A 24700-nucleotide genomic window follows, 5' to 3' on the forward strand; every position below is an offset into this window, starting at 1 on the left:
AGATGAATGAATGGGGAGTATTTGTCCAGCAGTCCCCCAAAGTGTATTTACTTTAGGGGGAGGTGTCTAATGAACTATTTGAGTGATCTATGTTTCTTTGTTTTTTCATGGGCTTCAATGAATCCTTTGCATCTTATACATTTTCTCCAGTGGTATTATTAAATGTTGCCCCATAATTAATACTCACATATTACGCACTTGCATGCCTGTTCAGGACTTGGTGACCATTCCCAACAGGTGAGTTAGCCTAAACACAAGCCATACCTAATCAGGAGATTTCCCCTGGAGTGAAACTCCAGAGGGAGGGCAAAGAACCAAAGTGAGATACTAAGAGATCTTTAGGAGTCAGGCCCCAGGATCAAGCCTTCTCCTTGTGAGCCCAAAGTCCACTGGGGAGTGAAACTGGGCCACAGATAAAACACCTAAGTCAACAACCTGACAATATTGATTGAGAGCCTTGTATGTAAGAGGCACAGAAATTTACGAGAATTTCTATTGTCAAGGAAGGTGATTATCTAGTTGACATAGCTTTAGAACTTCTTCTCTGGGAGATGAGATGTCATTAATTGGTAAGTGAGTACAAACTCACCTAGCTCGTTTTATCTGTTGGCCCTAGACCATACTTCATACCAGCACCTAGGTATCAACACAGTAATGTCATCACCTGGAAAGTGCTTGTCAATTGGCAGCCCTACGGTTCTACTCACCAACCCTGTGACTACCCAGCGCAAAGCTGCTCTACATAAGCTGTCTCTCTAGTTATAATAATAACAGCTAACATTTATATAACACTTACCATGTGCCAGGCTCCAAACTAAGTGCTTTACAATTATGATCTCATTTAATCCTTTCCAGAATGTAAGCTCTCTGGGCAGGGAATGTCTCACTTATGTAAGGATATTTCCACACTTTAGCACAATGCCCAACTCAGAGGAAGTCCTTTTTATTCATTCATCATAGAGACCTACGTATATCATTGACCTTTTGTAGTTTTTTGGTCAGGTAGGTGGCACAGTGGATAGAGCACCAGTCCCGGAATCAGGAGGACCTGAGTTCAAATCCAACCTTGAGCAAGTCACTTAACCCTGTTTGCCTCAGTTTCCTCATCTATAAAGTGAGCTGGAGAAGGACATGGCAAACCACTGTAGGATCTTTGCCAAGAAAACCCCAAATAGGATCACAGAGTCAGACACACCTGAAACAATTCAAAGACAACTTGTGGCTTCATCTGTGGATAATTGAAAGGAAATTTTTTTCTAGGACAGTTTGCTACACGAATGAACAACCTGAGAAAAGGGAACTAGCTTCCTTGGTTTAAAAAAATGCTCTAGGTAATTTTATACAACTACTGATACTCTGTAAATTCACTAAGATATACAAAATAAGGCTAGGGTGAGTTCTAAATTATTGCAATTTTAAATCATTTCAGTTAAAAGGAATAGTTCAAGAGTGCTTGTATGCACTCTGATATAAATTAGTGCTGAATTGGAAAAGAAAACTCAAGTTTTAAAAATTAGAACTGGGATGTTTGGAAAGGAAAACCCTGAGGGAGAAAATTAGGCTTTAGCATTCACACTCAAAAGAAACTGTTTAAAGCAGTTGGAGCAAACCCCAATTATATTAATCAAAGAGAATAGTTAGGGAATGCTGAAAGGTGGGCTGCAGGACAGTAATTTCACTGTGAAGGCTAAAAATGTCTCTCCACTCCCCGCCATGCCCCCGTGGCACAGCTGTTCCTTAACTGAATTTAAATTGCTACACTGAAGAATGTAGTTTGTCATCCATATTAGCAAAATGCAGAACCCTTTGCATGCAAGGATTTGGCACAAAGAAATAGAAAAGATGACACCACAGCAGATGTGAAATCTTAAACCAGCCCTGCAAATAAATATAAAATACTATTGGCTCAGCAAAATCTTTACCAGCCTACTATGCCCCCTACCGGAGTAATAAAGGGAGTTATGAAAAGGAAAAAAAATAGCATTCCTTTCAAATTCTAATTAAGCATTATGTAACTGCTAGGATAGTTGAACTCTTACAAGCTGTTGTTTAAAATATATGTGTGTGTATATATATATGTGTGTGTGTGTGTGTGTGTGCATACGTGTATATATGTATATATTATTTAAAATATGTATCGTTTAAAATGTGTGTGTATATATATATACATATATATATATATATATATGAAATGGAGGAAAAAATTCCCCACAAAGTGACTTAAGAAAACTTTTGGAATATTGTATTAAAAATAAACTTTTACTTTACTTCTTAGGCCTTATTTTTTATAATCTTCATGATAATCACCATCTGTTCCATATATATTGAAGGTCATAGTCTTACACAATAAATAACACACTGTGTCTTTTAAAATGTATTCACAGATAGCTTTACATTTTCTTATATTCAAAATAAAAATAAATGTAGATTTATCAGGACCGTTCACCAGGTGATACTGGAGAGAAATTGCATGAGTCTCCGGACCTATCTAAAATTAACAGCAAAATTATATAGAAGAGAACCAAGATGAAAACTGTCAAACTGGCCTGAGTGGGGATAACAAGAGTCCTTAATGGAAGAAGCAATATCCAGAATGAGGAAGGAACAGTCTCACTAGATTCTGCTGATCAGACCTCATCTGATTTTTGTTCTGGGAACAGCATCTTATAAGAGATATTGACAAATTGGAACCTAGCCAAAAACAGCAACCAAGATGGCAGAGGGTCTCCAAACCACTTTGTATGATGGTCAGTTGAAGTCTTGCGACTTGGGAAGTCAGTGACCCCATTGATTGCCATTGATCCTACATCCCAAGCTCTGGCATATAAGCAGGGGTGTGATGGAGCTGCTCAAACAGGTTCTCCAGAAGCAATTGTTTAATTTGCAGTGTGAGCATTTACAAGTCAATACAAAACACAGTTTGATTTATCATTTGTTGATTATCTAGACTTTAAAAAGTAATGGAGAAATATTAATAAAGCAGATAAAACTTAAAAAAATGTTGTGTATACATTTTTTGGAGAGTGATTTGTTAAATATTTACCAGCACACCCCTCCATATAAGCATCTGTGGCCCCAGATACACTCTTTTCCCATATGGAGAATATGGGTGGTAACGTTCCATTCAGATATCATATGCATAATCTGATCCTCATCCTTACTTCCAAACTTGGCTATAACTGCTTAGGGAAAGCATTAGGAGCCAGACTCCCACATACAGTCTTCCAATCTCTGCCCCTATCATAACACTGGCTATTTTTCTCAAGTATATAATGGCTATGGGGCTCCAGGCTCCCAAACACTTCCTCTCTTTCTTGCTCCCGTACACAGTGTCTAGATGCATAGGATACATTCAGTAGTGCACTACAGCCAACTCACACTTAAGAGCTAACTGTTATATTTTCAGTGTGAGCATTTATACCTCAGAAACTGGCAAACAGGACACATCAGGGCAAACTGAGCCATGCATATGTTCTGGGTTTGGTGGTTTGTTTTGTTTTTTTTGGGGGGGGTGGGTTTTTTTTTCCAGAGAGTTGGTTTTTAAACATTTACCATCAGACTCCCAGATAGATTCCTCTCAACTCACTCTAGACTAGGGTAGTTTTATTTAGGATCTATGAACTTTTAAAAAATATTTTGATAACTGTATTTCTATCTATACCCCACCATATCTTATCTAATACCAGCAGCAATGATACCAAATAGTTGGGGGAGATAATTATCAATTGCCAACAACTATGTCCTCTTGTTATCTCCCAGGCACATCTCTTTTACTTCCCTAGGCAATCTCAAATTTTTTAAAATTTATTTTATTTTTAATTTATGGAATAAAACAAGCATTTCTATAACATAGTACAAAAGAAAGATGATTGCACATGAAACTGCAAATCTATCATGTACACCTTGCTATTCCTTTTAAATATAGAATAAAGTTATCACATAAATTTCTTTTTTTTCCATTTTTTCCTTCCCTCTCTGCCTTCCCCTCCCATCCTAGAGATGACTACCAGTAGACACAAATAGGTGCATATATATATATATATATATATATATATATATATACACATATATGTAAAATTATTCTATGTGTACTTCTATTTATCAGTTCTCTCTCTGGATGCAAATAACATCTTCCTTCATAAGTCCTTTGTAGTTAATTTGGGTATGTATAACGGCTCTAAAGTTGGGATTGTCTGACACAGAGAAGAAGAAAAAGACCTATCGGGGGACATGGCAGCTGTCTTCCAATAGTTGAAAGATTGTTGGGTGGAAGCAGAGTTAGATTTGTTTTGTTTATCCTCACAGAACAGAACTAGGAGCAATGAATGAAGGTTGTATAGAGGTAGATTTCTGTTTAAGGGTGAAAAAAATTGTCCTCAATTAGGACTATCAAAAAGTGGAATGGGCTAGCTTGGGATTTGATCCAACCTAGTGGAGCAGATGGCAAAACCTGGTAGATATAAAACCCTAGACTAGCCTTGGAAATATGGCAGAATATAGTGAACCTATATCGTACACAGTCTGAGCTGGAATTCTGAATGATAACTTTGGGGAGAGAAATTATTAAAATTGTTTTAGGTATGAAATGGACTAGATGACTTTTGAGGTCTCTTCTAATTCTGAGATTCTATGATTCTTTATGAAATATCCAGTAAATATAGAAGGAGAAATAAGAAAGAAAGGAAACAAGCATTTATTAAGTGCCTACTGTATAGCAGTCAATGTGTTAATCACTTTACAAATATTATTTCATTTGATCCACACAACAACCCTAGGTAGGTAAATGCTATTATCATCCCATTTTAGAGATAAGGAAACTGAGGCACACAGAGATTAAGTGACTTGCCCAGGGTCACCCAGCTAATAAGTGACTGGTACTAAATTTGAACTGACAGCTTCCAGACTGTGCCATCTAGCTGCCTAAATAAAGGCAACTGGGAAGAAGGTATGAACAATATTCTCATCTCAGATATGTATATCCTAAGGTACAGAATGTGGGGAACAAAGTTAAAATGTCATTTCAGCACAAGGAGATGACTATAATCTCACGGTCATTACAGAAATCTAATGGGATAAGACATAAGACTCACATGTGACAATGGAACAGTTCATATGGCTGGTTTAAAAGAAACTGATCTGCTAGAAGGGGAAGGGAAGCAGCAAAGATTGTTAAGAAAGTATTACTGCTCCAATGGAGAAGTTGTCAAAGCATATGAAAAAACAGTTCTCAAAGGAAGAGTGGCAAACTATTAAACTCCATATGGAACAACACTCCAAATCATAAATAAAGGAAATTAAAGTTAACAAATTCTGTGGTTTCACCTCACCTTGAGCAAATGGGCAAAAATGACAAAAGAGAAGAAGAGTCAATATTAGAGGGATCACACAGAAATAGGCACACTTGTGCATTATTGGTGGAGCTGTGAACAAGTACAATTGTTTTGAAAAGCAATTTGGGATTATGCAAATAAACTAACTAAAAAGTCTATACTCTTTGACTGGGAGATTCTGCTTCTAGGCATATACCCTCAGATGGTCATTGACAAAAAGAAATCCTCCATCCAAAATACTTATAGCAGCACTTTTTTTGTGGTAACAAAGAATGGAAAGCAAAGTTGATATTAGTCAGTTGGGGAATGGCTAAACAATTGTCATGTTTAAATGTAATATTATTTTTGTTTAGTTGCTTCTAATTGTGTCTGACTCTTTGTGACCCCATTTAGGGTTTTTCTTGGCAGAGATACCAGAGTGGTTTGCCATTTCCTTTTCCAGCTTATTTTACAGATGAGGAAACTGAGGGAAACAGGGTTAAGTGATTTGCAAAGGGTCACAACTAGTAAGTATCTGAGGCTAGATTTGAACTCAGGTCTTCCTGAGTCCAGGCCCATAGCGTTATCCACTGAACCACCTAGCTGCCCTTATGGAATATCAAGAAATTGCAAATATGATCAATACAAAGAAGCCAAAGTATTTATATGAACTGATGCACAGTAAAGTGTTCAGAGTCAGGAAAATAATGACTCTAGCTATGTAAATGAAAAGACCAAGAACCGCAAAACCATCCAAACTGACTGTTATGAAGGTATAAAGAAAAATCTTGTCTCCAAAGGAAAAAAATGTGACAAGACATGTTCCCACCAACTCGGCAGAGGAGAGGTCCCCAGATGTGAAGCATTACAAATAACTTCTGATTTTTTTTTCAATACGTTGATCAGTTTTGCTGAATTTCTTTCTCCTCTTCCTTTTTTTCTTAAAAAAAAATCTTTTTAAGAAGGAATGTCTCTCTGGGAGAGAAACGGAGGTATATTTGGAAATCTTAAAAATACAGAAACAAAAGATACCAAATTTTTTTGTAAAAAAAGGAAGTAAGTATTGGGGCAGCAAGGTGGCAAAAGAGATAGAGATACTATACAGGTCCTGAGTTCAAATCCAGCCTCAGATGCTTATTAGCTGTATGTCACTCACCCAATTACCTCCCTTCCCCTCCCCCCCCAAAAAAGTAGTACATCTGAATGGAAATAGACCATGCTGAGATCTAAAATACAGATAATGTGGACTGTGATAAAAGGAATGAACAATAGAAGTCATAATTTCCCTCTCAAATCTCTTGCCCCCTAGCCCTATTGCAGCTCCTGCCTTGCCAAGCCCCAACCTGGATTATCTCTACCATCTGATTCTTCCATTCCTACTCATTGCTTAATGTTATTAGAATCACACAATTCCTGACTGGATCCACTACACAGTAGTGGTATTTAATCTCCATTGGCCACTCCATTGTCAGGAGGAAATCCTTTTATTTTCCTGTTTGATTCTCTAACCCACCCATAGCAGTTTTAAAACTTCTCTAATCTCCTCAACCCTCTCCCACCAGCTCCTCCCTCCCTCTCTGCAGAGGGCATCACTCAAACTTTACGGAGGAAATAAAGGCCAGTTCACTTGGGCTCCTTCTAGTTAAGGTCTTTAAAAACCCTTATTAGCATCATTCCCCACTGTCTTCTCCTTTACTTGAGCCTCTCATGACAATGGGAGCCTAGCTTTCCATCTCCTCATCAAGGCCTCACTCTTCTTGTATTCTTGATAACAAGAATAATACAAGAAAACAAGTATCCTCCTGCAGATGGCTCCTGCATGAGAGACCAGGTTTTAGGGAAGGACCCACCTCAGGACCTAAAAATGCCCCCCTGGACATCTGCCAATCACACTTTCATTCTCAAAATCCTTTCCTTTCTGGCAGTTGGAGTATTAAACCCTGTCCCAGGTCCTTACCTCATTTATGCCAATGGCAATTGTGGACACCGGAGGAGTGTTCTGTATGATCTGCTGGAGGACACTGACATAAGTCTGGATTTCCAAGAGATTCTGTTAGAGGAATAAAAGTATTTTCATTGAAACTTTGCATGGCTAAGGTTTTCCTTCTAGGAGTATGCTTGGTAAGTTAGGGGGACCCTAAATCTCTTAATTTGACTGTGAGAGTGTTTTCTGCTGCTGATGACTTATCAAAGTTTAGATTTTCTGTAAAGTCAGGTGTGTCCATTCTCATTCCTCTGAATTTAGATTATTCTGATTTCTCTCCTCTGCTTTAAAGATTAGGCATGGAAAGTTTCTAATCTCAAATCATTTTTTTCCAAATGAATAGCATACTTCCTGCTTCCTGATGCTCAGGAAATTCAAATTTGTTATAATAACAAGTTAACTTGTTGCACCCTACCCTAATACATATATATATGTGTGTGTGTATATATATATATATATATATGTGTGTGTGTGTATATATATATATATACACACACACATATACTACACATATACATATGTGTGTGTATAATTCCAAAGAAAGAATTGTGAGTTATTGGGTTTTTGTGTTGTCTGTGCCACTGTTTTCCTTCACTGGCACAGAAAATTGGAGTTGATTATAGGAGAGTCAAGTTAGACAAGTTCGAAGATGGCAGCTGGAAAGCAGGGACTTGCATGAGCTCCCCACCACGTCCCTCCAAAAACCTATAAAAAATGGCTCTGAACAAATTCTAGAACTGCAGAACCCACAAAATAGCAGAGGGAAGCAGGGATCCAGCCCAGGACAACCTGGATGGTCACTGGATGAGGTCTATCACGCACAGAGTGGAGGGGAGTGGAGCTCAGCGTGGGAGGCAGCAGGACCAACCAGACCAGGAGCCGGGTAGAACAGGCCCTAGCACCCTGAATCAGTGAGCTGTGGCAGCTACCAGACTTCTCAACCCACAAACACCAAAGACAACAGAGAAGGTTAGTGGGAAAAGCTGCGGGGGAACAGAGTTCGAGGTTCGGCCACTGCCCAAGGGGCAGTGGGGGAGGTGCAGCTACAGAACTACAGCTGCAGTTACTTCCGGCCCCAGGCCCACATGGTGGGAGGAATTAAGTGGTGGATCAGAGGAGGAGCGAAGAGCCTACTGAAGATTTGCTCAGGTCCGGGTTGGTGGTTCTTGAGGAAGGAGGAGTGCTGGGGTGGCAGAGCTGGCTGTATAGAAATAGCTCTGAAATCAACAGCACATCCCCTCAAGCTTGGAACAAAGTATTCTTTGCTCTACAAGCAGTCATACCCATTGAAAAACTCAAGGATCAAGTAAGTTGGCTAGGAGCATGGCCAGGCAGTGAAAACGCACCCAGATTCAGTCTCAGACTTTGGAATCTTTCTTTGGTGACAAAACATACGGCCTGAAGAAGTCAATGAAGTGCAAGAGCCTACACCAAAAGCCTCCAAGAAATACATGAACTGGTCTCAGGCCATGGAAGAGCTCAAAAAGGAGTTGGAAAAGCAAGTTAGAGAAGTAGAGGAAAAATTGGGACGAGAAATGAGAAGGATGCGAGAAAACCATGAAAAACAAGTCAATGACTTGCTAAAGGAGACCCAAGGAAATACCGAAAAAAATATCGAAGAAAACAAGTTAGACAAGTTCTCATGGTTCTAGGACATAGTTGTAAGTCCTTTAGGAGTAATAATGGAAGTTGTCTGGTACAAACAGGAAGAGCAATGGATCTGGAGTCAGGGAATCTAGGCTCAAATTTTACCTCTGCCTTTTATTATTATTTGACCTTGGACAAGTCACTCTGGGCCCCAGTTTCCTCATCTGTAAAATGACAGGGTTAGACTATATGGCCTCTAAGATCTCTCTTCACTCTAAATCTACCCTGGGATCCTCTGATCAGAAGGAAAGGATTGGTCATTCTGGGATGCCGCCATATGGAAAAAGTAGGACCTAGTATATGTGCAACAAAAGTGCAGGCTGCCAGGCACGCTATCAGAGAAATGCCCACATACCTGTCTACAGTAGCCCATCCAATCTTGTGAATCACCCAACTCAAAGAGCAAACACAGGAGATATATGGGACAAAGGAATCATCCACCTAAGATCTGAGGGTGGAGAGTGCAAAGAATGCCTTTCCTCATGCAGATGTTCTTCCCATCCAACTCCTAAAAGTAGCTGTGGGCCCACTTCTTGCCCACCCAACTTCCTACCCACTATGATTTCCCAAAGGTCAAAGCTAGGAGTAAATACGGAGAAGAATGGAGCATCTAAGGATGGGGTGAGGGAATGGGCAAATATTACACAATGAAGAAGGAAAACAGAATGAAAAACACAAGGATAGCAAACTATCTTCAGGTTCATTTTCTGTGTGAAAAGTGCAATATGATTCGATGAATTATTAAATGATGAAGGGGAGGGGAGATGTGACAGTAGCCTCCAGCACTCAGGTCAGTCCATTGTCACCATATGGAAAAGATTCACTGACATTCATCGTTTCCTTAACCAGTTAGGCTTCAAGATAGATTTCATGGAAACCTAGATTCAGTAACTTCAGTTGATTGATTTGAATAGCTGATAACCATCAACTGATAATAACTCTTTTTCCCCATGACCAGACCACATAGTCCGGAGCCCATCCCCCTACATAGAAAATATCCAATGAGTTTTGTTGAGCAACCAGCTGACCATACTGATTTTATTAGACAAAAAGAAAGGCAATTGAGACCTCAGGTTTTCAGTCCCTTTGAAATTTATTTTGACTTGACTGACTAAGACACAGGAGAAGATTTTGGGAAATGGTTCATAGTTACCTTCTTGTACCTGTCCTTTGCTGCACTGATGTCATCCTGTAGAAACTGGGACTCGATCTGAAGCTCCAGATTATGCAGCAAGGCTTCATCTGCTTCCTGAAATGTCAAAAAGGGAAAAATTTCCCAGTGGTCTCCCCAATTCAGGAGATAGAAGAAATCCTCAAGAAGCTTGCATTCTAATAGAGGGAGGTAACATGTACACGAGTAAGGAAACATTGGGTACATTCAAATTAACTTAACAAAGGAGAGCACTCTAACAACTGGGAGAATCGGGAACTTTATGTAGGTTCTTGAGCTGTATTTTGAAGGATACAAGAGTGGACACAGTAACATGGGAGTTGTATGTGTTCTCACCTATATAGCCCAAAAGGTGAGTGTCTGAACCCTGAATTTCTTGGCCCCAGCCATGGAGAGAGAGTGGCTTAATCTTTCAGTCTAAGAAATAGAATCCATGGAGAATGGGTTACATGGCCTTTATTTCACCCTCAGAAAATACCCACAATAACTCATAAACAACCAATACAATTTTCTTCCCACTCTGTTGAATCCCCCTTTTCTAGTCAGAATCCCAAAAGACCTCCAGATTCACTGGTAACACCCTATGGATTCTCTTCAGAAAAGGAAGAAATTTGGGGTTGCTAGAGAAACAGCCACCAAAAATTACAGCAAGTCTCATCTCCACCTGAAGGACACCATCACAGTGATATGTTCTGGAGCCAACTTGCTTAGTAGAACAGATAGTTAAACTTTCAGTGTGAACATTTACACCTCAAAAACTGGCAAATGCTACAAATCAGAGGTTGATTTATTGTTTTGTTAATCATTCTAGACTTTAAAAAGAGGTGGAGAAAATATAATAAAGAAAATTAAATTTAGAAGTATGCCACAGGAACTTCTTCTTCCTGGAAAGCCAGTTGTTAAAAACAGTTACTAAGATATTTTTGCATATAGGCTTCCCATCATTTGATACTATCCTAAAGACTCTGAAAGAAGAATAAACTCTAGAAGGCTGGGTCCCCAAACTCTGGAAGTTGGGCTTGCAAGCTCAAGGCTGGTTCTGCTCAGTAATGCCCTCTTTTCTTTCAAAAAGGCTGGATTCCAGAACTTAGGAATTATCTTTTTGGGTTGTTAGTGAGAATATGTCTATTTTCCATGTCTACTCCAGGGCAATCACAGTGAGAGTGGGGGGAAGCTGGTCACATTCACAAGCTTTTCTCCCCTGGGACCCAAATCAACTCTGAGACCTATTAGTATGGTGTCTGGTCCATGTCAGGAGCTTAATAAATGTTAGCTGATTGGTTTGTGTGAGGTAATGAGAGAATAAAGTGTGAAGACTTCACAGGGTATATGTATACATATATATACACACACATATATATATATATACATACATATATACATATATGTATGTATATATATGTATGTATTTATATCTAAAATGTTTGAGAATCAATATTTAGAGAAAAGGGAAATGGGACAAATTTGAGTCTGTGGGAATCTGATTATTTAGCCTTTAGGAATGTCTTTCTCCCCCTTCTTCTTTAGATTTATAGATGTCACCTCAGCTGTGAATAGAATACAAGATTGTGAAAGCTTCCCTATGAATAACTCAAGAAAGGCCATATTCAAATAGAGATAGTACAAATTTAGTTAGGATGTGAACCTCACCAGGCCTAAGTTTCGTTTTCCTGTAAATCATATGATTTCGGGGAAATCAGGTGATATTCCCCTCTCCCCCTCCCCTAGCCTACTTACAAACCACCATCTTAACATTAAAGTTTCCCTATGAGGTAATTCTGTAGTTTCTGTGCTGGTATTGGGTAAAACTTATTCCTGGTTAGATTGTGAGGCCACTTGTCTCCGCAAATGGGGGTGAGGGTCCAGCCTCTGGGGTGGTATTTCTTAGAATTTTTTGTACAAGGGTATATATCTCCCTGCTTGCCTCCTCCCCTTTGCCTCTCCACTGCTACCTCCACCCTGTTAGTGAGAGATGTCCAATTCTCAAGACTTGATCAAATAAAGGTTCTGTTTTTTTTCTACCTTGTGAAACCGAGACATCTCTGTTTTTTTTAACTTGAGCCAGTGGGTTTTTGTCCCACACAGGTTCAACATAAAAGTCCTCTCAAAAGCCAAAATTAATGTCACAAAATCTCATGTGCTTTATTTCTTAGAAAACTCCTCAGGTCCTTGCTCATATTTACCTTTACTCTAAACAATTCTAATATTCCCTCTTCCTTTGATGAGATTTATGCCTATGGTACTTCAATTGTATATTTAAAGTTTTATAAATATGAAAATGTAATAAGATGATTAGGAAAACTACTCCTACAGTCTGAGTCACCTATAGGAGACAGCAGACTGAGCCAATGGTCATGAAAAGAAGGACTGAGCATTCATCCAGATCAAGGTATATCAATCAGTCTGAAAATGTTCCTCACGTGGAAACAGGAACTTAACGGACAATTGAAAGAAAAACATAAGATTTCTGTATTTGCTGTATCCTCCATTAGAATGTAACTTCCTTGAGTGTAGGAATTGGTTTATTAATTATATTTGAATCCTCAGCATCTGGCCCAATGCCTCACAAATAGTAGGGGCTTAATAAATACTTGTCAAATGATTGACCGATCAGTTTTGGAACAGGAAGAAAGATAGTCTGTTTCTTGGTGGTGAAGAGCACACAAACAATGCAGAAGTACACAGATACAATTTAACTAAATGACTAGAAAGTAGTAAGATAGTACCTACCCTGGAGACCACACAGCAAGAGACACATTCAATAGCATACTACAGGGCAAAGAACTGAACTCTGGAAGAAACTGAGGACCCACATATAATCTACATCAGAAAGTCTCAATTACAAGTGCTGAATTCTGATCCTAATCTCCAGAGTCAGCATTCAGCTATATCTAGCTTGGAGTCATCTGCCAACTTAATGAGCAATTTTTTTTTCCAAATCAGGCAAGTCACTGATGAAAACATCAATGGGCCTACTGCAAAGTCCTGGGGGAAAAAAACATTGCTATAGTCTCCAGGTTTGCAATGATCTATCACTAACAAAGTGACACAACAATGTGCCAACCGGATCACAGTTTCAAAGAGGATCATGAATGGTGAACAGAATGAGGACAAAGTCTGAAAAGTCTTTGAAATTGGAAAGAATAAAAAGTATAGCATATTCATCTTTCCTTGAAGCTATTTAAATTAAAACAAATTTTGCTAAGAATTTCTTAGTGAAACGTCATCAAACAATTAAATTAAAATGGATATTTGTTAAGCACCTACAGAACGTGGATGGCATCTACCCTACTATACTAAGCCCTAAGAAAGAAACAAAGTTTAGATAAATTGTGGTTCCTGCCCTTATGGAGCTGACAATCTAATAGGAAATCATAATGCATGCACAAAACAATAAATGTTGTGTGCATAAGAGAGATAGATGCAAGCCAAATACCATGTGAGGTCCAAGTGGAACAAGGTCTTTATGGGCATGGGGAGAGGTAGCTAGGTAAAGCTTCCCGGAGAAGATGTTGTTAGAGTCGAAGCTGTATCTGCAGCACATTAAGCTTCCAAATTAAAATTGCACCTATTCAGAGTGTCTATTAAAACACAAGTAATTCTTTTCATCAAAATAAAAGGTTATTGACTTGCTTCTGGCAGCATTTCTTCTACCTTTAAGGGCTTTTATCTGATGAGTTGCTACCTTTGTTGTTGTTAAGGCATTTTTTTCAATCATGTCCTATTCTTTGTGACTCCATTGGGGTTTTCTTGGCAGAGATACTGGAGTGGTTTGCCATTGGTTTCTCCAGTTCATTTTACAGATGAGGAAACCAAGGCAAACAAGGCTAAGTAACTTACTGAGGGTCACATAGCTAGTGAGTGTCTGAGGCGAAGCCAGATTTGAACTCAGGAAGATGAGCCTTCCAGCCTCCAGGCAGAGCACTCTATCCACTGCCACCTAACTACCCAAGTTGCTACCTTAGCCTGCCCCCAAAGGAGACTGTAGCTGCTGATACATTTGAGGGGATTCTCTCTGTCTCTGTCTCTCTGCGTCTCCCTACCCCCACTGACCTCCCCAGCCCCCTCACCACCCCGTGCTTCCAAAACTAAGAAGTGAAGATGCATGTGTTTTCATTATGCCCCCGATGCTGTCAGCTGCTCTTTCAGATGGGCCGTCAATGAAAACTTCCCCTTTTTTCCTCATTGAGACACTGCTGATTGTAAAAACCCATTTTGACCCAGTCATCAAAAGCATGCATGGGCCCCATCACATTTAGGGTCAGCTATTGAAAAGGGAATCAGAGTAACAAAGCGTGCCTGGTGAGGCCTTACAATAAGAACCACCAACCGAATTCATAAATATAACAAAAACTTCGATTCAAATCCAGAATTCTCAGCGGGTGAATAGATGTTATCTGAATTTCTAGTTAAATGACGCTTAACCAGAAAGCTCTTTTTGTTTCAGCTTTTGCTACGGAAAGTCTAAAGGGAAAGCTAACTTAGAGTGCTGGCTCTGGATTCAGGAAAACCTAAGTTCAAATTTAGCCTCAGACACTTACTGTGTGACCCTGGGCAAGTCATTTAACCTCTATATGTCTCAGTCTCCTCAACCATAAAATGGGGATAACACCTACCTCTTAGGATTATTGTGAGAATCAAACGAGGTATTTGCAAATCATTTGGCACAGTACCTGGTACCTAGTGAGCACTATATAAGTACTTATTCCCATCCCCTTTCTGCCTTATTAAATATAATATTGAAATTTAATAATTACTCATAGTCATAGGTTTATAGTTTCTAAAGTGCTTTCTTCACAACCATCCTGCAAGATAGCTACTACAAGATTATTTTCCTCATTTTAGATATGGGGAAACTGAGGTATAAAGCTATTCTATGAGCTGTCTATGACCTTATGGCTAGATAGTATGGGATCTGGACTAAAACCAAGGACTTTGGGCTTCTGATTCTGGCTTTTCTACTACGATATTGCTCCTCTCACTATTTAATCTTTCTCTAATAATCCAGGACATTTCCATTTCTCCAAGTCATAATTCACATCCATTTTTATCATAGAAATAGCTCTAAGATATATAGCTGATGGGGTTGTTAGGGTCAATTTTGTTACAACCCCAGGTTAACCCCCGAAAGTCATTTGTTTGTCTCTACAAAATTCTTAAATTATTTTTTTCTTCTCAATTATAAGTTAAGGCACAGAGAGATAAATTTTGCTTGACTGAGGGCTCCAATTAACTGGATTCTAGTTAATCAAGATTTTACTGTATTTGTGTTGGGAGCAGACCTGCAGATTTCAGGTCCAGTTCAAAGCACCCAATACTTTCAAGTTCTGGTACCTGGACCTGGGGCAGGGGAGGCTTATTCTGAACCATTTTTCTGATGGACTCCCTGTGCATCTAACAGAATTGGAGAGTTATTACTAACGAGATCCTTCCACAAGGGTAATTAATTAGCTTATGGAACGGATGCTACTAACGTGCTCCATGAGACGGGTGTTGGTGACATTCTCCCACCGGTGGGAGCCCCAGATCCCCTCTTTTGTCCCTTCCCATGCTTTTATTCCTCTCCCTTGTTCATTTCCCTTTTTTCCTTCTTCCTGACTAATGATGATGGTGACAACTCACATTTATGTAGCATTTTAACATTTTTTAGAGTGACTTTCTCAAAACAATCTAAACAGAAAAAGAAAGAAAACCTTAAAATCTGTCGCCTACTTTACCTCCCAGCAGCTGGTGGTGCAATGGAGAGAACACCAGGCGTGGAGTCGGGAAAACCTGAGTTCCAATCCAGCCTCAGATGCTTACTGGCTGGGTACCCCTGGACAAGTTTAACCTCTGTTTGCCTCAGTTTTTTCAACTGTGAAACAGAGATAATAATAGCACCTACCTTCCAGGGTTTTTGTGAGGATCTAATGAAATCACATTTGGAAAATGTGCCTGGCACATAGTAGGCCCTATGTAAAGGGCTAGCTATTATTATTATTTATTAGACCATGAGCTCCTTGAGGGCAGGAAATATCTTTTTTTATATTTATATCCTCAGAGCTTAGCACAATGCCTGGTACCTAGTAGGCATTTAATGTTTGTTGAATGATCAACTGATATTCAAGATTAGACCAAGTAGGGAAATAAATCTTTTCCATCCTTTTCTGTCTCTTCTGCCAATCACCCTTCCTTCTCCTCCCATCTTCTAAATATGTCTCCCCAAAATTCTGCCTTTTAGAGTCAGGTGGGTGGGGCAATAGATAAAGGTCCTGGGCCTGGAGTCAGAAAGACCTCATCTCAAGTCTGACCTCAGACACTTATTGGAAGGGGATGCAGGGGGAAGGTGACCCTGGCCAAGTCACAATGTTTATCTGCCTCAGTTTCCTCAACTATAAAGTAGGGATAATATTAGCATCTACCCCTCGGGGTTGTTATGAAGATTAAGTAAGATTATATCTGTAAAGCACTTGGCACAGGGTCTGGCACATAGTAGGTGCTTAATAAATGATCATTCTCTTCTCTTCCTTCTATGCCCAGTGATCTCCATTACCATGGCTTCAAACACCATGGTTTTCCAGGTCCCACCCTGAGTACTGATGCCATATGTCCAACTTTCTGCCAGATATCTCCACCTGGGGATGACCTGTAGTCGCCTAGATTTCAACATGTCCAACAATTTCAATTCAATGGGCATTTATTATGTCTAGAATTATCCAAATCTTTATGTCCCAAAGTGAATTCATCTTGTTGCCTCTAAAACATTCCTCCTTCCAAATTCCCTATGCCTTTTGATGTTGCCACCATCCTTCGAGTGACCCAGTCTGTTAACTTCAATCATCTTTGACACCTTCCTGTCTCTGGCCCTCCCAAAATCCAATCCCTTTTAAAGTTCCGTAATTTCAGCCTCTCTAGTCTCTCTCACCTCTGCCCCCTCCTTTCTGTCCTCACTGCTGTACCTTAGGTCAGGCCCTCATTACCTCTCACCTATACTATTATAAGACTCCTAACTCCAATACCTTCTTTATATGGCTGCCAGAGATGAGTCCAGTTCAAAACCCTTCAGTGCTTCCCAAAATCTTAATAAGTAAAGCTCGAACCCTTTTGCCTGGTATTCCAGGGCACCACCAGCACCCCCATAGTCTAATGACATCAAATGTGTCCAATCTTATCTCAGAGTATCACCCTCCATGTACATTATGCTCCAGCAAAACTGACCTTCCTATTCCCTACGTTCAAAGAGGCTCCTCACCTCTACACCTTCATTTACACTATTCCCTAAGCCTAGAATGCCTTTCCTCTCCCTTTTTGCCCAGTGAATTCCAACCTATCCTTTAAAGCCTAATTCAAGTGCCTCTTCCTCCAGGAAGCCTTCCCTGATCCCAGTTGTTCTTTCCCCTTGAATTTTACTTTGTTTTGTAACTCTCTAAGGCATAAATTCAGACCTGGAAATGCAAGACTAGCAGGTCCAATCCCCTCATTTTACAGATGAGGAAACCAAGGCACAGAGAGGTGGAGTAACTTGCCCAGGGTCACACAGCTAATAAATATCTCAGACAGGATTTGAACTTAGGACTTTCTGACTTTAAATCCAGTGCTCTATCCACTATGCCAACAACCTGCCAAGGTCCCATATAATGTCATATATCATAGTTATTTGTACTTGTGTCTTACCCTCCTATTAAAGTCCACAAGGGCTAGGGACTGTTATCTTACTCAAACTTTTTGTCTCCCCCAGAATCTATCCCTTTTTAGGAATTCTGCGTTCTGTACATAATAGTCCCTGAATGCATTTTTTCAGAGAAACGAATGGATGAATTTTTATATCCTCCCTCCCTGAACCCCTTGCCCTCCTCTTTACCTGGACCCACCTCCACATACAAATACAATGGATATAGTAGTCCAAGGATGGGGAAACTGCGGCCTCAAGGCTACATGTAGCCCTCTAGGTCTTTGAGTGTGGCCCTTTGACAGAATCCAAGTCTTGAGGACCCAGAGGGCCACACGTGGCCTTGAGGCTACAGGTTCCCCTCCCCTGTATTTGTCACTTAAAAAAGCCTGTTGAATTAAATTACTTACAAAGAGTTCCAAAAGCATTCTGGGTATTCATTCACCTGACTAGAATTCTTATTTCATAACAATTCTTAAAGTTTGAAAAGTTGTGATTTGGGCATCATCACAGTTTCTCAACAAAATCATACACTAAAAGAATTCCTTGATTAACTGTGATGTAAATTTAATTCTAACCTGTTTGATGGATGTAGCAACAGGGCTACCATTCTTTCTGAGATGAGTACTGCTTACATTTGATGGTTTTTTGAAAATAATTTTAAAAACTAAGTCTGTTCAATGTATAATAGCATTTTAGCCTGGAGAAGCAATTATTCAACCAATTATTTCTAAAAAGCATCTTTCTTTTTACCTTACCTTTGAATGTAATTCCTTCATTCTATTCTGGGCTTCACTTCTGACTCTTTAGTCTTTATCCACCATAACATAGCAGCCTTCTCATCCTGAATGTTCACCTTACCTGCCCCTGCAGCCTCCTCACCCTACCAGCTATCTCTGCCCTGGGTCTTCTCACACTGGCCATACACAGTGTCCCTGCAAATCCTTTCTCTCGTTGGTTGGCTCCTTCTAGTACCTCCATTTTAAGGAAAGCACCAAGCCAGCCATATCTTTAGTCTTTTCTGGGTTCCCCTCCTGACTTTCCAGATTTTCTTCATCATGCCCCCAGTGTGTACCCTCCCCACAAGACATATATCCCTTTCAGCTTTTTTTAATGTGTTGTCTTCCCCTATTGGAATATAAACTCCTTGTGGGCAAGGATGGTCTTTCTGAATGTTTGTATTTGTATTCCCAGATCTTAGCACAGTGCCTGGTATATACTAATGTTTTGGGACTTGAATATTTCCATAACTCTAGTTGTGCCTTTTTTAAAGAGATCATTTGGGATGAAAAGAAATTAAGAAAAAGGTGATGAAATATTGGAGATAAGGTGCTACGAGAACGATAAAACTTTGTTTATTTGACCTAATTATTTGGTCAGAGATGTGTCCATCATGACTGCTATTCTCAGCCAGATTTGGTGGCCCAATTACTATAGACTTAATCCAAAGTATAATATACAAATGAAAGAAGAAATCTGAACCATTGTATTTACACAATGTCCAGCTTCCTGAGAGGAGACCAAGGAGGATCCCAGCAGTCAGTGGCCACCCTTGCTCTAACATGTCTTATTTCTGCTCCCAGGCTGGCCCAACTCCCCAGACTTCCCCAAACTATGGAGCGGTTTCTCTCTCTGCAAATTATCGTGCTCCGCTACCTATGTTCCCTGAGGTAAAGAGCCGGCCAGTTTTTTATCCAACTACCTCTTAAGCAGCATGGACTTTTCAAAGGAGTCATATTACCAAGACACAGGACAATGAAGGCAAAGTATAAGAAGGATTACATGAGGCGGATGGAGTCACAAGGAAGGAGCTTAACAGAGTGTACACATTTCTGAAATGGTTTGCAGTTCAAACAAAAACACTCAAACTTTTAGCCAGCTAAATTTGACTTGGTACTGGGTATAGGTGTGGAAGGACCATCTATCAATAGGGAGAGAGATAGGGACTCTACCTGTGATTTCATTGGTTATAAGGTATTCCTGGGTCCTACTCTTGCTGCCAATGTAGACAAGCCACTTCTCTGAAAATTGTATGGTCTTAGAGAGCTGCCTAGAACTTCAAAAGCTCAAGTGACTTGCCTAGGGTCCCAAAGTCAATATGTATCACAGGTGGTATTTGAAATCAGGTCTTCCTGGGTTCCAGATTTGTCCTCTATCCATTTGCCAAACTCACTCTCATCAATTAATAATTGATTAATTAATGTTTATATGTGATCTAACTTTGCCATACTCACAAATAAATCAATTAATTAATATTTATGTGTGATCTGCCTTTGCCATGCCCACAAATATTGCTTAGAAAACTTCATAGGGGGACATACGCACTGGATGGTCAGATTATCCAGAGTTTCTAAGATTCTTGTACTCTCGCTCCTGACCTTGAATTTCTATAGACTTCTAAGAAGAAGAAGGCCAAAGTAGGCAGCTTCAGAAGAATCACCATGTATAGCTGAGAGAGGGTCAGGATACAGTGTGTGTGAGTAAAGGTGGAGAAGCACAATGAGCAGGAGGGGATGGGTGGGTGGAGGCTTTGGGGTAGGATCTGCTGGATTTTTGCTCCTGATCCGGTGACTCAGAAGGACAAGATGGCAGCCCTCTTCCTCTCCCCCTCCCTGTCACAATCCAGATAAAGATCAAATTTCCCTTTTTGTCAGCCAGTCCTTTCACTTCCTGTTTTTCCATTTTCTCTTCCTTGTTTCTTCAGCCAGGATTAAGAGTTTCGATTTCTGCATTTAATTTTGTGCTTATGCTATTTGACCAAAACTATTTCTTTAAAAAGAAAAATATTTGTTGGACAACAGACCTGAACTGTTTTGACTGGCTATTGAGTTGCACTGCCTAAATTTTTGTTTTCAATTGAATTAGACACAGTGGTTAGAGAGTTTGCCTTGGAGCCAGGAAAACTTGGCTCCATGTTCCACTAGCGCTTACTGGCTGTCTGACCCTGGGTAAGGCACTTAGAACTGCTCAGTGTTCTAAGCAGCTCTCTAGATGTTACACAGCAGGTGCCAATATGCACAAGTGGAAAGTATTTCCTCATCTGGGAATTCCTTCTATGAATGAAATCACAAGTCCAGTCCCTATCACTACTGAATTATGCAGAAAAGGAGAGAGAGAGAGAGAGAGAGAGAGAGAGAGAGAGAGAGAGAGAGAGAGAGAGAGAGAGAGAACCACGTTCTTTTAAAGAGAAGACTATGGCCCTTTGTTTCAAACTGGTGGGGAGGGGAGGGAGAAGGGAACAAACTAAGCGGCAGAAGATCTACTATTTTCATAATCCCGAAGATTGCACAAATCCCATTTCAAACTTTCTTTTCCTTTTGTAAAAAACTTTCTGTGAAACGGAAAGCCATTCTCAAGAGTTGAGCAACCTTCCCACACAGCTGCTTGAAATAATAGCTTGGCATAAGAGGAAGAAATGAGGACTTTGTGCAAAGCTCTGGGTCTAAAGTGGAGGGCTGCAGCTCTTCAGCTGTTGGGAAGCCAGATCTAGTGCAGATGCTAGTGTCTGGAATGGTCAGAGCTTGGAGCTGGATGGCTCCCCATGGGTGTGTGTGTGTGTGTGTGTGTGTGTGTGTGTGTGTATGAGGATGGAGTCCTTTAATAACTACTCCAGTGACCTCACCCCCACTTAACGTGATAAGATGCTCAGTAATCAACCAATTAGACTTGATGCCTTCAAAGTGGAAAGACATTACATAGCAATTGGGCTTAGATAGACCAAGTCCTAGGCCATACCCAGGGGTCTTGTAAATTACCAAGCTCATTAGAATTATAGTTTTTTCAGAAATTGGAGGGAGCCAAACTCCCTTGAGAAGGAACTACCTGAGTGGGGAAGAGAGGCCTTGGTTTTGGCTCTAGGTCTCCTTCCTTTTTAGCCAGAGAAGACTTTTAAGCTTCGAAGAATTTGAGATTTTCCATGTTCCCATCAGTGTCCTTATAGCATCCTTGGAGCAAATAATGTCATTGTTGGTATTGGGAGCCAAAGATAGACTGGCCATAAATTCGTGGCTGTGCAAGGAACCCTGGAAAGAAACTACATCACACCCAAAGGGAACTATTTAATCACCTCACAAATGAGAGAGAAGGATTTGCAGCAACCAGGAGCTGTGGGCTACCCTTTTGCTACATGTGCTGGTGAAGTTTAAGCCCATTTTCCCTGGTCTTCTGCATTGGGAAAGAGTCTCTCAGACTTTTGACAGGATGTTTTAAATCAACTGTTCTTACTGGAGACCCAAGCTCAAATCCAGCCTCAGATTATCTGTCTGACTCTGGGGCAAGTAACTTAGTCTCTTTCTGCCTCAGTTTCTTCAACTGTAAAGTGAGAATAATAGTAGCACCTACCTCCCAAGGTTGTTGTGAGGCTCAAACAAGATATTTGTGAAGTATTTAGCCCAGTGCTCTGCACGTAGTAGATGGTTAATAAATGCTTGTTTCTTTTCTTTCCTTCTTAAAAACTTTCGTAAAGTACCCTTTCTAAAAGTTCCTAAAGCCTGGCTGACTAAAGTGATTCTCCACAGATCATCCTGGGGGAAGCACACTGGACCTGTGGCATGAGAGACCACTCTGACTCTTCAAAGGTACCCAAGAACGCCGAGGGGAACATGTAGCATCTTTCCAGGACTGGAGAGTCATCAGTAAGATTGGTAGTTAGGATAAGGATCTTCGGAGATGATATGGAGTGTAGACAATAGACATAGATCTACGTACATATGTGTGTATCACTTCAAGACTTACTCACAAAAATCCTGCAAGACAGGTAGGGGGTAAATATTATTATGCAAATTTTACAGCTGAGGAAACAGGCCCTTAGAGATTAAGTGACTTCCTTCTGGGCACACAGTACGGATTAAACCCAGCTCTCCTGACACCTGATCCAGAGCTCTATTCATAGACCACCCTGCTCCTCCCAGAGCCTGCTGCCAAGGTGTTCAGGCTGCCGTGCCCTGACCCTGTAAGACAGGTGCTTACCCCTCTGACCTTGAGCTTCAGGTCATCTCAGCATCACCTCTCCTACTCCTTCTGAAAGTACCTTAGAAGATCTACCCGAACTAGTGAACTACTGCTTCCAGTGCTGATCGACCTGCCTGAAGTATAGTCACTAGACAAGCTGGTCTGACCTTTTGGACTAACTAACCTCTTAGTGAGTACCTTAACCTAGTCTCCCTTCTGGTTATGTATCCATGATGTGTCATATTTTTCTTAAATTTGATACTTTTTTTGAATACAACAGATGCTTCTCAACAAAGAAGCAAATAAGCCCCCTTAAAAATATATTCTCCCAGAGCAACTGTGGAGAATTTTCAAGTCCGGCCTGTAACATTTATTGTGTGACCCTGGAAAAGTCACTTGCCTCTGTGAGCCTCAGTTTCATCATCTATGAAATGGAAATAATAATATCTCTAGTAATTACCTCACAGAGACAGAGAGATAGAGAAAAAGAGAGACAGAGACAGAGAGAGACAGAGACAGAGAAAAAGAGAGACAGAGACAGAGACAGAGACAGAGAAAGACAGGAAGAATAAAATCACTACCAAACCAAACCCAAATTGTAAAGTTGCTTAAAGGGGAAATACATTAAGCAGACATCTCAGCAATCCAACACAGCATCGTCTGTGAAGCGGCCCAGACGCAGGGATGTGATCAGCTCACCTTGTTCAGTCGCTCAAGCGTTTCCTTCAGCAGGAGCTGATATTCACATTCATTTTGATACCTGCGAATTGAACGCATAAAGGACAGGTGAGCAACTTAGGCACTGATTGCACAGGCTGTAGACTGTGCTAACAATCTGCAAGCAGTCTAACATCGATCAACAAGCATTTATTAAGCACCTTCAGGTCAGGTGCCAAACTAGGCTCTGGGGCTACAAGGGCAAAAATTAAACTGTCCCTACCCCCTGGGGACTACTCTCTCATTCTCTTCTACCAGGTATGCATACAAGAAGGGAAGACTTGAGCAGCTAGGGGATTCAAGAAAGGTTTTGTGTAGCGGGTACTTGGGCTGAGCCCTGAAGGAAGCTAAGGATTCTAAGAGGTCCAAGTAAGGCTGGAGGGTGCCCCAGGCATGAGGGACAGCCAAGGCAAAGTCACAGAGACAGGAAATGGAGTGCCACGTATAAGGAACGGTAAGACCATACTTAGTAGACCATAGAGTGTGTGCTGGGGACTGAATATAATATGACTCAAAAGATTAGTTGAGACCAGATTGCTAAGGGTTTTAAAGGCCAAACAAAGGAATTTACATTTTCCCCTAGAGAGAACTACATAATACATATACATACACAACATATAACAAGTATACACCAAACTGAACTCTGTTTAGGATTTTCCAAAAAGATTCAAAGATTTCAAAAGATTGAAAGGTAGCTAGGTGGTGCCATGAATAGAGAGCACCAGACTGAGAGTCAGAAAGACCTGAGTTCAAATCCAGCCTCAGCCACTTACTAGCTGTGTAACACTAGGCAAGTCATTTAACATCTGTCTGACTCAGTTTCCTCATCTGCAAAAAACAAGATAATAATAGCGCTCGCCTCCTGGGGTTGTTCTGAGAATCAAATCAGATAATATTTGTAAAGCTCTTTGAAAACCTTAAAGCACTATATAAAAGCTAGCTGTTAATAAATTACAAAAATATATACAGAATTATATACATGGTGTTGTTCAGTCATTTTTCAGTTATAGCTGACTATTCCTGACCCCATTTGGGGTTTTCTTGGCAGAGATACTGGAGCGGTTTGCCATTTCCTTTTCCAGTTCATTTGACAGATGAGGAAACCGAGGTAAATCAGCTTAGGTGACTTGCCCAGGGTCACACTGCTAGAAAATGTCTGAGGCCAGATTTTAACTCCAGAAAATGAGTCACCCTGATTCCAGGACTGGCACTCTATCCACTGTACCACATAGGTCCCCTAATTATATACATATATTTACATACACACACACACA

The 24700-nt window shown here is 40.4% G+C and overlaps 1 protein-coding gene across 1 annotated transcript in view; it reads right to left on the reverse strand.

Moving 5' to 3' along the window:
- Positions 1-24700, reverse strand: part of BFSP1 (beaded filament structural protein 1) — a 56135-nt gene that overhangs the window by 25739 nt on the left and 5696 nt on the right. The window contains exons 2-4 of the mRNA XM_036752837.1: positions 23409-23469; positions 10094-10189; positions 7267-7359 (exon numbers count right to left, since the gene is read on the reverse strand). Of these exons, the coding sequence (XP_036608732.1) occupies positions 7267-7359; positions 10094-10189; positions 23409-23469 (250 nt within the window). The remainder of the gene's footprint in view (positions 1-7266; positions 7360-10093; positions 10190-23408; positions 23470-24700) is intronic.

Source organism: Trichosurus vulpecula, chromosome 3 (genome assembly GCF_011100635.1).
Source record: "Trichosurus vulpecula isolate mTriVul1 chromosome 3, mTriVul1.pri, whole genome shotgun sequence".
Lineage (NCBI taxonomy): Eukaryota > Metazoa > Chordata > Mammalia > Diprotodontia > Phalangeridae > Trichosurus > Trichosurus vulpecula.